Genomic DNA, 15,685 nt, shown 5'->3' on the forward strand with positions numbered 1-15,685 from the left:
TCAGTTATTCTGCTATTGATTCCTTCTAGATAATTTTTCATTTCACTTATTGTGCTGTTCATCACTGTTTATTTGCTCTTTAGTTCTTCTAGGTCCTTGTTAAATGTTTCTTGTATTTTCTCCATTCTATTTCCAAGATTTTGGATCATCTTTACTATCATTACTCTGAATTCTTTTTCAGGTAGACTGCCTATTTCCTCTTCATTTGTTTGGTCTGGTGGGTTTTTCCTTGCTCCTTCATCTGCTGTGTATTTCTCTGTCTTCTCATTTTGCTTAACTTACTGTGTTTGGGGTCTCCTTTTTGCAGGCTGCAGGTTCGTAGCTCCCATTGTTTTTGGTGTCTGCACCCAGTGGGTAAGGCTGGTTTAGTGGGTTGTGTAGGTTTCTTGGTGGAGGGGACTGGTGTCTCTGTTCTGATGGATGACGCTGGATCTTGTCTTTGTGGTGGGCAGGCCTACATCCGGTGGTGTGTTTTGGGGTGTCTGTGAACTTATTATGATTTTAGGCAGCCTCTCTGCTAATGGGTGGGGTTGTGTTCCTGTCTTGCTAGTTGTTGGCATGGGGTGTCCAGCACTGGAGCCTGCTGGTCATTGAGTGGAGCTGGGTCTTAGCATTGAGATGGAGATCTCTGGGAGAGCTCTCACCGATTGATATTACAAGGGGCTGGGAGGTCTCTGGTGGACCAATGTCCTGAACTAGGCTCTCCCACCTCCGTGGCTCAGGCCTGACACCTGGCCAGAGCACCAAGACCCTGTCAGCCACACGGCTGGGTCATCCTGGAGAAGATGGACTGAAGCCAGGAGAAAGCTAGAAGATAGGAGACCTGTCAGAAGGCTTGTTTGATGGAATGAGGCAAAGGATGGTGACATTCTGTACCCAGGCTCTACTCACAAAGCGGAAAGGGGTGCCTCGGGAAGCCGAGCGTACACTTCCACCTTTTTGCACTGACTGACCTGCAGTGCTGAACAAGCCAGGAAAATGCCCTTGGCAGATGTCAGATTGGGGCCCCAGGTTCAGCTCCAGAAGCCCACTTTGCTGCAAGTAAGCCTTTGGCCTCTTGGATGGCCTCTGGGGCAAGGCACTGCTCCACTCACCATACCTGTTTTGAGGCCAGAACTTGACACTATGGCAATAGGGTCTTCTTAAAGGGAAGGTGTTTGTCCTTATGAATGCAAATACTACCCTGACTATTCAGCACGGCTTTCTTCCAAAATCTTCAAATGAAGGCTGCACATTTATTATTTATGCCTTTATAACAGCTTCCCCAGGTTGCTAGAATGAGATATTATTTCCAAATTTTTATGGAAAACTATGGCACCCAGGGGTCAAGTTGACTCATAATCGGCAGCCACACCTTAACTAAGGTGCAGACCCTGCCTCCCAGGTGATGGGCATGCCCTCCTCCATGCCATCAGGAAGCCTGGAGGGGACGCAGCAGGTAGCAGAGAGAGCACAGCCTCCAGAGCCACACAGTTTGGGCTCAGCCATGCTGTGCAATAGCTCTCTGATCATGGGAAGTTATTTAACCTCTCTTGGACCCAGTTTATTTTGATTTTCAAATGGGCAAAGCTTCTAGCTCAGTGGCTGGAACAGAAGAAGTACTTAGGAAACAGTAGTTACCTTCCCTTTGCCTTACAAATACTCATTTTATCCGCCTGCCTCCTTCCCATCTCCACGTGGATGCCCAGTTAGGTATATTTCAAATTTAAAAATGCCCCAAACCAAACTCCGGATCATCCCCCATAACCTGCTCTTCTTGCGGCCTTTTCCATCTCACAGATGCCACCTCACCCTTCCAGCTACCTTGGGGCATCCTCCACTCCTATGTCTCTGCTCCCCACATCCAATCAACAGGATATCCTGACTATCTGACCTTCAAAATGTACCTCATATGATGACGTCTTTCACCCCTACTGCCGCATCCAGGTCTGAGTTCACAACATGGCTCACCTGGATAACTGCAACCATCTCAGAAATAGTTTCCGTGGCCAGGATGATCCATTACAAATGTAAATCAGATCACATCACTCCTCTGCTCAAAGCCAGACATCAGCTTCCCATATCTCTGAAGGGAAAGACAAAATCCTCCCACTGCCTTACAAAGGTCCCCATGATCCGACCTCACCAGCCCCCGCCCCTCTCCTGGGCTCACTCTGCTCTGTTCTGAACTCCATCCGAGTCCTCAAAGAAGTCAGGCCACATCACTCCTGAAACTTCACACTTGCTGTTCCTTCTGGCTAGGACACTATTCCTACCCTTCCTCTAGACAGCTGGCATGCCTGTCATCTCAACTTCTTCAGATTTTTGCTTAAATGTCACTTTTCATGTAAGACCTTCCATTATGACCCTATTTGAATATTAAAATAACACACGCACACGCACACACACACACACACTGACACACACACAGAGGCATCCCTTATCTCCTTTCTCTAATTTCCACCTAAGCACTATTCACCACCTAATACACTATATATTTTATTATTTTTGTTTATCGTCTCTCTCCCCCTATTCACATATACACTAAATGAATAGGGACTGAACTTGATTTATTCTTGCAACGCTCCCGACAGCAAACTATTTGGCAGCTAGCAGGAGCTCAGTAAACGTGACTCCTGATTCTAGCCATCAGTGGCACGTCTGATTCTTCCTATTAAGAATCAGAGGCTCTGGGCTTCCCTGGTGGCGCAGTGGTTGAGAGTCCGCCTGCCGATGCAGGGGACGCGGGTTCGTGCCGCGGTCCGGGAAGATCCCACATGCCGCGGAGCGGCTGGGCGGCTGGGCCCGTGAGCCATGGCCGCTGAGCCTGCGCGTCCGGAGCCTGTGCTCCGCAACGGGAGAGGCCATGACAGTGAGAGGCCCGCGTACCGCAAAAAAAAAAAAAAAAAAAAAGAATCAGAGGCTCTGAAAATCCTCCAGCAGTTGGAGCAGGCTTGATAAGGGTGCAGATGCTGAGAGGGGAGCATCTGCAACTTAGGTGAAGTCAGGGCTCAGGGAGCACGTGCACATCCCCAAGAGGTACACAGAGCTGCCCACGGCAGAGGCTGAGGATGGTCTAAGTCCTCACTAAACAGCTTCATACTAGGTTCTCCACATAATGACTTTAGGTAAGGGCGATTTCACAGCATCCTTAAGGAGTCAAGCCTATATGGGACTGAACACAAGAGCCACTGCAGCCCCAGGCAGCTAGCTGTTCCAAACCAGAGAAAAACCAACAAGGCCAAATTGCATCAACATCACTCAAAATGTTTACAGTGAAGATGTCAACTGTGATTGCCTTTATGAGAGGGGAACTCTTCCTGTTGGATCAGCGCATTCTACATTTATGGGTCTGTCCTAAGGGATCTGCTTCCTGTACCATGACCTGGCTTCTAATCATTCCAGTTTAGAAAGAAAGAACCACACACACACACACACAAAGCAAACCCTGTACAAAAGAGTACCATACGAAAAAGATAAGAGCTTACTTATTTTCTTTTCACTTCTGTATTTTCCCAGAAAAGTTAGGGTGGGCATGGGAAACCCTCAGATGTTTTATACTCCTTTGATGGTGATAGATAAAAACGGAACACAGTATGCCTTGTTTGTGAGCTCCTTGAAGGCAGGTGTCCTGTTCTAACAACAGCATCTAATATATTCCAGTGGAGCCCTGGCTAATGCTAGAAATGAACGAGTGAGAGAATGAACAAATAAACGAAGCCTATTAAATCAACTCCACGCATTCACATTTCCCCTGCTCTGATCCTGACCCATCTATTCTGCTCTGCCTCGAAACTGCCTTGAGTCTCAGAGCCCTCCAGATCCAAATCCCTGGGCCAGCTCCGGGAGCAACAAGAGCCTCGGGCGCCTTCCCTTCCACGGATGATATGGGACGGGTACGATTTAACACCAGCATTATGACTGTTGTTATGACTGGCGACAGAACCCCACCAGCACTGTGGCAGGTCCTGGCTGGAACAGAATAAATGTGATTTCCTAGTTCCAAGGCTACAATCAGTGGCCAACTGTTCCAGGGATTTTGCTGAGTTACACTTATCCAGGGGAGACTTGCAGTTCTGAATGAATATTTCAGATTGAGTTTCTTGGGAAGCAGACTCCAGGATGGGAGTGAGCACGCGGGAGGTTAACTCAGGGAGAGCTCCTGGAACAGTACCTATGAAAGGGAAGGAACACCATCAGGACAGGGCAGAGGGGGACATGGAGCTGCCAGGCAGACTCCAGGGAAGGCTACAGTGGATCCTGCAAGATTCCACATGCACCAGGCAGTCCATGATGTGGGGCGGCCCAGGAAGGGGGCATGGCCCCAGGCAAGGTGACTCTCTTCGCCTGAGATCATCCCGAAAGGGGGCTGAGAGCTGAACCCATCTGCAGGCAATGCTCCCAGCAGCTGGAGGAATAAGCCCTTTATTCCAAAGGGGAATGTGGGCACCCACCGCACACAACCACTACTCTTATCCGGCAAGACAGACACAATCATCACCTCTGCTGTGATACTGACCCAGCTTTAGCCCCTTCAGGAGAGGTGATAACTCTCACTCCCCTTCACTGTTCATCTTATAGCCAGAACCCACTCCTTATAGCCAGTGATACCCAGTGGGGATGCGCTAAGTGCCCGTTGAATAAATACAACCCTGAATACTGAACATTGGCATGAAAATAGGAATAAAATATTGGGGTTGGCCCAAAAGTTCGTTTGGGTTTTTCCATAACATCTTATGCAAAAACCCGAAAGAACTTTTTCGCCAACTCAACCACATAACTATAGAAAAACCGTCCCCAGTGAGTTCGATGTAATCGGAAAAAACAAGCAGACCTGATAGGGGGACTTGAAAAGAGATGCACAGGGAAACCAACACACACAGGCATTCTGGTCTCAGCTCCGGGTAGAACCTTGCATCCTACCAAGCTTCTGTCCCTTTATTGGTGAAATAAAAAGACAGATCCAACCATGCTATGAAGAAGAGATCAGAAAGCTGAGACACACTCCATTTCAACAGCTTTGCTAAATGATGTCTTTACTAGTGTCATTACTGACACGAGTAAGGAAACTTTTGATCCTGGCAAGGAAAAGAGTCCAAGGGTCAGAGCGTTTCCCCCCATGGTGTGCGGAGGACTTTTTTCAATTACCCCAGAGCTGGGAGGCCCCCAGGAGGAAGCAGGCAGAGATTGGAGTGGGTGAGGAATTTACTCTTCTGTCCGTGAACGAAAACAGAAACCAACTGGAATATCCTCTGATTCATGAAAATGCTGTGATTTAAAATCACTGAGCAGTATTTCACTTTCATAGGATAAGGAGCTATAGAAAAGAGGCAGGAGGAATTTTAAACACAGAAGCCGGAGTGCAGAAGCCGGAAGAAAAAAAATCTCACTGCTATATTTATCTCTCATTGTATTTGTCTGATACTGAGAATATAAAATTGAAAAATTATGCAGTTTTAAGGAAGACCCCTGGAAGAGGGGTATTAAATAATAGTCCAAGGTTTGTGCTAACTTGCCACTTCTCTCATGCATCCCCACCAGAGTTATGTACACCCATCGGGCTCACAATTTCCCACCTTATACTCGCACATACCCTGGGGCAGTGCCAAGAGCTACAGGAACTAACTAGATTAGAAGGAACGTCTTAAAAAGCCAAACTTATATACTTCTTTAAAACGATAAACCACAACATTAATGGAAGCCATAAGGACATTTGCAAACACTCTATAATCAATATCCAACACCACCACCTCACAGGCTTTCTCGGCAATCAAAGCATCATTTGATAAAAAGAGAAAACTGATAAATGCATGTCTCCACACCAGGAAGTCAACTCAATTATCTGCATACAAAATACACACATTCGATATTTGTCTCTTACCAAGCAATTCAGCAACCCTCAATTGGGTTCTTCCTATGAACACAGATCTTACCTCTTCAATTATTACAAAAACACAAGCAAATTCCAGTTTAACATGTTTCAAATGGCAGTACTAAAACTGATGCTCCACTCTATTTATAATTCCTTGTCTGTTTCATTAGAACGACCGTTAAGAGTTGACCTCACATTGGGAAAAAAAAAATCACTCTTCTTGACATGCTGACACCTTCAAAGATACAGAAAAAAAATGAGCTACCATTACCTTTGAACTTGTGGAACACAGCCCAGAGCTCTGCAATATCGGTGGCAAAGGTGATGTCTGTGTCAAGGACGATGACCCTCTCCAGGTTGGCAGGAAGAGTCTTGGTGAGGACAAGCTTCATCAGACCGTAAATCCCAGAGTAATGTTTGTTGGGGATCCAGGAAACTTCAGACTAGACAGGGCAGTGAAGAACGAGAGAAGGAGAAAGGAAAAAAAAAAAATCAATGCATTAATTTCTTTGTATAACCATTATAGGTAGTGCCTGGTACATAAAAAGCATCGAATAAAAATTTGTTGAGTAAATGAGTGAATATTTTCTTAAAGATCTGTTCATGTAACTTCATGGCATATGAAGTTCTTTTGGAAGAAAATGTATCCGAATCAAGGGAGAAGGAAAGTAATGTTTATGAAATAACTATCACATGAAAACGCTATGCTCAGATTTAAAAAAAAAAAAAGATTTTTGTTATTATAGAAATGATATAGGCTCATTGGAGGAAATAAGAATATGCACAAAACAAGAAATAAAGGTTTCAAAAATTTGAATCCTACTATATGTATTTTTTGCAACCAGTACCTAATTGTTCCTGGGTAGGCATATTTCTTTCAGTCATATTCCATTTCTGTGTCATTAAAAATGACTATTCAATGGTATTGTTACGCTTATCTATTTTGTTAAAGCTGTAATGGAGCTGGCCATCACCTTATGATCTGAGGTCTGAGGACTTCGAGTAATTCCCTCCAGTGGGTTTTACATAACTCTTTTTCATGTAAGCCTCGGCCTTGGGAACTCAGCTCACTTTCCCCTCTCCCTTGAGAATTTGCCTGAACTGAAGCTTGGCAATCATCGGCCCATGCTGCAGAGCCATGCTATTTAATCAGACCTTTGATTAACTTATTCATCTATTTTGGTTACCATCAAAGCAGGAGAGCTTGGTGGAGGCCGAACACCAGCACGTTGGGGTAAGCTGTCGAATTAGATGGCTCCAGCTTCTGACTTTAGTTTTTACACACACGCAAGGCACTCAGATGCATTACAGAACAGTAGGACTACAGGAATAAATTAATCTCAACATGAGCCCAGGACTGAATGTCGCCCCAAGTCCCCGACTTAATACATAATCAATTAAGTTAGAGTGTTCAATTAGAGGTAAAGGAAGCATTTGAATGAGTGTGTATTCAGAAAGAAAATCCCAGAAAGAAAACTAAGGAATCTATAGGGGGAAAGAACGTGTGGTGAGAAGCAGATGCATTTATCATAAATGGCTCCTTCGCTTAGAAGTAGCATGGAACACGCCCTGCCTCTGTCCAATTCCTGCTCTTCCCCCGAGTTCCAACTTAGAAGGTACCACCCTCCAGCCGCCCCTCCCCGCTGCCCCAGGCTGGGCGAGGGTTCCCAAAGCAAGGTGTTTCCCTTCTTCCAGCACAGCAAGCCATCACGCTGTGTCTAATTTTCCAAGTCTCTCTCCTGCTCTGGACTGGAACTCCTTGAGGCAGGGACAATGTCATTTGTATTATGGTAACAACACAGTCATTTCTCAAAAAATGTCTGATCACGTGCATGACTGCAAAGTTAGCCAGGCCTGGGTTCAAATGCTACCTTTGGCATTTTCCTCAACTAGGAGAAGAGGTATCTGTAATTGCTAGGGTCTAGGTCAGCACAGTACACTGGAAGAGGCACAGCTTGTTGAGCCCCAGAGCCTGGGCTTTAGCACCAGTTCCACTTCCAATAAGCTGTGTGACCTCAGGCAAGTCATTTAACCTCCACGAGCCTCAGTTTTCTCATCTGCAAAATGGGAGCTTAAGACACTCACATCACAATATTGCTGGGAGGATTACAAAGCATCCAGTATAATAAAGTCCACTTTCCTTCCCCTAGTGAATGTGTGCCAGCACTACCCAGGCTCAGATGATTCAGGATTTGGAGCGTGATAAGTTATGGCACCTTTGACAGTAAAGGGGAAGTAGGGAATAGAGATAGCTTTGACAGGGAAAATAAATCACCCACCTATTTTTCCTATATTTCTATATAAAAGATTAATAAATCACAAACTGGGATCTACTGGGAAACGTGAAGCCCCCTCTGGTGGATCTCCAAATTGGACCGCACATCCTTGGTTTTAGGAGGAAAAAAAAAAAAATGGGTGGGAGTGGTCACCCATATAACCTTTCCGGGCACTCTCCTGGTGCAATTCACACTGCTACGGATCTCACTTCCACCCTACAATAAACTTCAGTCCAACCAGGGACGTTAAGTCTTGGGGTCAACGGGGAGAAGTCCATCCTCAGAGGCAAGATGCAGAAACCTGGAGGGCATCATGCAGACCTACCCCAGAGTACCCTATAGAAACACCACCGCCTAGTCAAGCAATATCCTAGAGTGTTCTTCATCACTCAGCACGCGAAAGGGTTCATGTAATTAAAACAATAATAAGAATGAAAGTTAGGTTTATGTTAATGGAAAGATTATTATCCTTGCAATGGCTGTTAATAATTCTAAACAGCATGTTCTGACATTTAATTAGCAAAAAAATCCAACTGTGCTCAAGAATACCACCTAATGTACTCACATAAAGGAACAAAAGCAATCCCAGGTTTGAAGGGTTTCTGTGTAAAGTAGGGGGTGGTGGAGGCTCTCAAGGGGAAATTCACCTTCCCAAAGTGGTCAGTTCCTTGGGGGAATGGACCCCAAGGGGAGTTTCTGTGAAGTGCTACAAGTGATTCTAAGGTTCATGGGATGCTGGGTGGTCCAAAGAAAAGTTACTCAGGAAATCTGACCAGAACAGTGACATGAGGATGGAGGTAAAGGGCTGACAGAAGACACATCCCCAAAGGTGCGTGCTTAAAACCCAGGGCGTGAAGGAAAGCAATATCTCAGGGGTGAGGCTGGTTTCTGACCTTTGATAAACAAGGGAAAGCAGGGAAAGAGGCTGGTTTCGTCAGGAAATGATGCCTATTTCTTCTTTTTTTTTTAAATTTTATTTATTTTTTAACATCTTTATTGGAGTATAATTGCTTTACAATGGTGCGTTAGTTTCTGTTTTATAACAAAGTCAATCAGCTATACGTATACATGTATCCCCATATCCCCTCCCTCTTGTGTCTCCCTCCCTCCCACCCTCCCTATCCCACCCCTCCAGGCGATCACAAAGCACCGAGCTATCTCCCTGTGCTATGTGGCTGCTTCCCACTAGCTATCTACCTTACGTTTGGTAGTGTATATATGTCCATGCCTCTCTCTCACTTTGTCACAGCTTACCCTTCTCCCTCCCCATATCCTCAAGTCCATTCTCTAGTAGGTCTGTGTCTATTCCCGTCTTACCCCTAGGTTCTTCATGACCTTTTTCTTTTCCTTAGATTCCATATATATGTGTTACCATATGGTATTTGTTTTTCTCTTTCTGACTTACTTCACTCTGTATGACAGACTCTAGGTCCAACCACCTCACTACAAATAACTCAATTTCCTTTCTTTTATGGCTGAGTAATATTCCACTGTATATATGTGCCACATCTTCTTTATCCATTCATCCGATGATGGACACTTAGGTTGCTTCCATCTCCTGGCTATTGTAAATAGAGCTGCAATGAACATTTTGGTACATGACTCTTTTAGAATTATGGTTTTCTCTGGGTATATGCCCAGTAGTGGGATTGCTGGGTCGTATGGTAGTTCTATTTGTAGTTTTTTAAGGAACCTCCATACTGTTCTCCATGGTGGCTGTAACAATTTACATTCCCACCAGCAGTACAAGAGTGTTCCCTTTTCTCTACACCCTCTCCAGCATTTACTGTTTCTAGATTTTTTGATGATGGCCATTCTGACTGGTGTGAGATGATATCTCATTATAGTTTTGATTTGCATTTCTCTAATGATTAATGATGTTGAGCATTCTTTCATGTGTTTGTTGGCAATCTGAATATCTTCTTTGGAGAAATGTCTATTTAGGTCTTCTGCCCATTTTTGGATTGGGTTGTTTGTTTTTTTGTTATTGAGCTGCATGAGCTGCTTGTAAATTTTGGAGATTAATCCTTTGTCAGTTGCTTCATTTGCAAATATTTTCTCCCATTCTGAGGGTTGTCTTTTGGTCTTGTTTATGGTTTCCTTTGCTGTGTAAAAGCTTTTAAGTTTCATTAGGCCCCATTTGTTTATTTTTGTTTTTATTTCCATTTTTCTAGGAGGTGGGTCAAAAAGGATCTTGCTGTGATTTATGTCATAGAGTGTTCTGCCTATGTTTTCCTCCAAGACTTTGATAGTTTCTGGCCTTACATATCGGTCTTTAATCCATTTTGAGCTTTTTTTTGTGTACACAGAGAATCCCAAAGATTACCAGAAAACTACTAGAGCTAATCAATGAATTTGGTAAAGTAACAGGATACAAAATTAATGCACAGAAATCTCTGGCATTCCTGTACACTAATGATGAAAAATCTGAAAGTGAAATTAAGAAAATACTCCCATTTACCACTGCAACAAAAAGAATAAAATATCTAGGAATAAACCTATCTAAAGAGACAAAAGACCTGTATGCAGAAAATTATAAGACACTGATGAAAGAAATTAAAGATGATACAAATAGACGGAGATATACCATGTTCTTGCATTGGAAGAATCAACATTGTGAAAATGACTCTACTACCCAAAGCAATCTACAGATTCAATGCAATCCCTTACAAACTACCACTGGCATTTTTCACAGAACTAGAACAAAAAATTTCACAATTTGTATGGAAACACAAAAGACCCTGAATAGCCAAAGCAATCTTGAGAACGAAAAATGGAGCTGGAGGAATCAGGCTCCCTGACTTCAGACTATACTACAAAGCTACAGTAGTCAAGACAGTATGGTCTGGCACAAAAACAGAAATATAGATCAATGGAACAGGATAGAAAGCCCAGAGATAAACCCACACATATATGGTCACCTTATCTTTGATAAAGGAGGCAAGAATATACAGTGGAGAAATAACAGCCTCTTCAATAAGTGGTGCTGGGAAAACTGGACACGTACATGTAAAAGTATGAGATTAGAACACTCCCTAACACCATACACAAAAATAAGCTATTTCTTCTTAAAGGTGTTGTTTTTAAGGAGGCATTGGGATGCTCCCATAATGGTCACAACAGGAAATACTATCTAGCATTTGCTGAGTGTTTACTGGGTGTCAGGCATTGTGGGAAGAGCTTTCTATGTGCTACCTTATTTACATCCCTTCCAACTAGTCTAAAGGTCAGATATTATTATCTCAGTACCTGAAATTTGGGGGATGAGGACTGAGTCCTTCCCCTTACCTCATATTTCAGTCCCCCAGCCCTAGATATTCTACTCTGAAATGATGCCAGTGTTTCTTTCTTCTTCACCCTTCCTTCAGCCCCGGGCCTATTCAGACGTGCTCTCTGCTCCTGGATTAGTTACTGTAGGGCCATAGCCAAGCCCCTGCCTCAACCCAGCCAAATCTATGTTCGTCAAGAAGCAGTTTTTCAAGGCAAGTAGGTACAAAGACTTTGGAGTCGGATACTCCTGGCTTTGAAGTCTCTCTGGGCCTTAATTTTCTCGTCTGAAAAATAGGGATAATAGTAGCATATCCTGCTCCCTTCCTAGCGAGTTGCTCTATTTGTAATCTGGAAGCTTTCCTCATTATCCTGGAAATATTTATTACTCAAAATACATTTCTTATCGCTACCAACATTTTCCTATGGATTACAAATCACCGTGACCCATTTTTTAAAATTAAAAAGGAAAAACCATCCTAGCCCCAGAATGTCTGAAAAGTCATTTGCCTTTAATGTCATTTCTGAGTGGTTGTCTTGGCAACCAACCTGTATGTTCAGAACATAACTGTTGAGAAATGGAGGGTGAGGAGCTCGGATGGGATGGGGACTCCGGACAGTGCCACGGGAGGTCATGAACTGAGCATAAGCTTGGGAATCTGAATGGCCAGATTCCCACTGGTAGGCTCATGTCTCTAACCCTCAAACTCCTCACCCATAAAATAGAGAATATAAATACAGATCCCATGAGTTTTGAAAAAGCATTAAATGAGGCAAGAGAACTAAGGGGCCTGGCTCAGCGTTCGCTATATCATAAGTGCTCAGTATTAGCTTTTCAATTGGTTAACAGCATGCACTCCAGAGTCTGACTGCCTGGGTTTGAATCCTGGCTCCATCACTCACTGGCTGGGTCACTTTGGGCAAGTAACTGAACCTCAATGTACCTTTGTTTTCTCGTCTGTAAAATGGGCATCCTCACAGAACATACTGTATAGGCTTTTGAGAATTCTGATGCTGTATATAGGTACTGGCTATGATTTTTAATTGTTAATATTGTTACCAATTATATTTAGAGCGACAGAAAAGATGAGATTCTTACCTACTAGATAAAGTCATCTGCATTTGTATTTGCCCTTGCCAGCAAAAATATGCTCCAGTTTAGCTCAGTTGGAATCATTTAAACCAGCATTTACAGAACACTTAATATGGGTCAGGTACCGAGGAGGGGCTAGGGACCAGCACCCACAATGAATAAAACATGGCTGGTGCTTGAGGAGTTTATGGTCTAGTGTATATTCATTATCCTTTACTGCAAAACAAGTTACCTCAAGACACAGCAGCTTAAAACGGCGATACTTATTACCTCGCACAGTTTCTGTGTTAGGAATTGGGGAGCGTATCTGCTGGGTGGCTCTGGCTCAGGATTCCTCATGATGTTGTAGTAAGGACGTCGGTTGAGCCTACAGACATCTAAATGCTTGGGATCTGCTTCAAGAAGGCTCACTCCTACATGCCTGGGAGGTGATGCCGGCTGTTAGCAGGAAGCCTCAGTTCTTTGTCACATGGACCACCCCCATAGGGCTGTCTGGACGCCTTAACAACAGGGCAGCTGGCTTCTCCCAGCGTGAGTGATCCAAGAGAGAACAAGAAAGAAGCTAGGATGTCTTTTATGACTTGGCCTCAGAAGTTACATGGTGTCATTTCTGCCACATCTTACTGATTATACAGGTCAGCCCTGGGCAACGTGGGAAGGGTCTAGACAAGAATGTGAGTACCAGGGGATGGGATTATGGAGGGCTATCTTGGAAACTGGCTACCACATCTGTGATATTACGATGGTAAGAACGGGACTATGATACCTCCAGGTGTACGTATAGCAGTGATCTAGAAGAAGGACAGTCAAGGTGGGGTGGTTGGAAGGGAGGGAGAATAATCAGAGATGTCTGGAAAAGATGAGCCTTACATTTGATCTTGACAAATCAGGTGAAAATTGAGTTTTTCAAATCTTGGGAGAAAAGCAGGATGGGAGAGGTATTATAGTATCCGTGAAGGCACAGAGATATAAATAGACAATTGTGTGTGTGTGTGTATGTGTGTAAAATAACTACAATCTGATATGTCTAGATAAAGCTTGAAGCTGGAAGTGATGGGAAAGGCTGTGGGGAAGGAGGAAAGGGTGAAACGTTAGAAAATACTGTATGAAGTACAGTATATGGAGAATATGTATAAAGAACTCTGGCCAGTACCCTAAGGTCAGTGGGAAGCAACAAAAAGGTTTTCATTAGCAAAGACACATAATCTCAACTGTATTTTCGGAATATACTCTAGCAACCCATAGAAGAGAAAGATTACTGGAAGGCAGTTTGATGGGCATCAAAACCTTGGAGGACGCTTACAGAAAATGCAGATTCCCAGGGTCATACCCAGAGGTGATGATTCATCAGGTTTGGGGTAGGGCCCAGAAATCTGTATTGTTAACCAGATCTCTGTATTGTTAACCAGATCTCCATGGAATTCCTTTTTTCTTTTTAACTTCTTATTTTATATAGGAGTATAGTTGATTAACAATGCTGTGATAGTTTCAGGAGTACAGCAAAAGTGGTTCAGTTATACATTTTCCCATTTAGGTTGTTACATAACATTGAGCAGATTTCCCTTTGCTATACAGTAGGTCCTTGCTGGTTATCCATTTTAGATACAGCAGTGGACTACACCCTAAGAAAGAGTAATTTAGGAGATACAGTAGGTACTGTATTTCTCAAGGCCTGTTGGCTGAATCATTTATATTGGATCACCAACCAGTTTATTGTTCAGAAACAAGAGATATAACAGCCCTAAACTTAAGAGTCCCACCTGAACTTGACAGGGTTGGATGTATAGGGAGAGAGGATCTTTCTCAAAGACTAACAAAAGAAAGTCTCGGTGGAAGATCGTCGTTCTTTAGGTGACCCTATGCTTCATGGCATGAAGGTTTCCTGGCTGTTCTACTTTCTAAACTCAGAAATCCCATTTCGGCAAAAGCAGCTCTAGGTCAGCTCCTGTGAAATTCTGAGTAACCAGTACCAACAGGAGAGCTAAGTTACATGTTTCACATCTTCCCACAATGGAGCCTTGGAGGAAAACCTTGTAAGAGCCCTAAGTCGGTCTTTACAGGTAACAGCAATCCTACTAGGCATCCATGAACATTTATTTAGAAAATAAAACCCCAGCCCAAAGCGAGTTATCTGGCGTTCACCTGAAATGTTCATTATTCAGAAATCTACTGAGCCGCCATCTTCCACAAGCATCATTAATTCGAGAATGATGACAAAGGCACAGTGGATCAAGAGGAATGTGACCACGCATCTGTAAACATGCTCCTCCTCCTATCAGTGGCAACGAAACCCCTTCCTCTCTCATGCCTGTCAAGAAGCATCCTCTATTTAGCTCTGTGAAGCCTGGGGGGATTGGTCCCTGGGGCATCTATGGATCGTCTGAACCTCTCTGAGTACTTTACGTTATGAAATGGAGCATTGCAAAGCACTGGGAGTTCTGATTTGTGAACTGGACTGTTACAGTGGTTTAATTTCCTGAAATATTGCTGCCTTCTTAACTAATAGATTTTTCAATGCACTGAGGAGAAAACTGCGTTAGCTCCTGAGGAGTCTGGACTTATTATTTCTAGAAGCTGCAATTCTTCTTATTACAGTGCGCGGTATGTATTTATGTATGTCTACTTAGCACAGTGTCTGACACACAGAGGCACTCAATGAATAGTTTTGAAAAACCAAAACAATACACGCAAACAAGCAATGCTTACTGGGAACCATTCCTTGCGAGGGGAATACACTGGTGCAACTGCTTCATTCATTCATTCAAACACCAGATGATGCTTGCAGGGGAATACAGTACAGTTTGGGGAGACAGAAAAACAATTTCTAAAAGTATTATTACAGCATTCCCATTAGTAGTTTACCTTGATGGGGGCTGGAGGAGGTAGGGTAATGGAATGCGAAGACATCTAGGTATCTTTGGTGATATTGTTCTAGTTCTAAGTCAGATGGTGTGGTGTTTTATTGGTTTATATCATAACCTCTTTATCTTCAGTCTTCAACTGTGTGTATGTGCCTGCATGTACAGGACGAAATCATAAGGAACCAAGGGGCAAGAATGTGACATAGAATGAACCCAGGAATAAAGTGGACCCAGCTAAAAGTCACAAATACACACACACACACACACACACACACACACACCAGCTCCTGCTAAGAATGGAGACAATCATTTTTCTAGTAAATGCAAAGAACACAAC

The 15,685-nt window shown here is 43.5% G+C and overlaps 1 protein-coding gene across 1 annotated transcript in view; it reads right to left on the reverse strand.

Annotated features, from left to right (window-relative positions):
• The window catches only part of LARGE1 (LARGE xylosyl- and glucuronyltransferase 1), a gene marked incomplete at its 3' end in the record, with an annotated part of 588,892 nt that overhangs the window by 229,557 nt on the left and 343,650 nt on the right, over positions 1-15,685 (reverse strand). Inside the window, exon 6 of the mRNA XM_082850531.1 lies at positions 6,123-6,294. Within this exon, the coding sequence (XP_082706657.1) occupies positions 6,123-6,294 (172 nt within the window). The remainder of the gene's footprint in view (positions 1-6,122; positions 6,295-15,685) is intronic.

Source organism: Leucopleurus acutus, assembly GCF_964270905.1.
Source record: "Leucopleurus acutus genome assembly, chromosome: 11".
In the NCBI taxonomy this organism is placed as follows: Eukaryota; Metazoa; Chordata; class Mammalia; order Artiodactyla; family Delphinidae; genus Leucopleurus; species Leucopleurus acutus.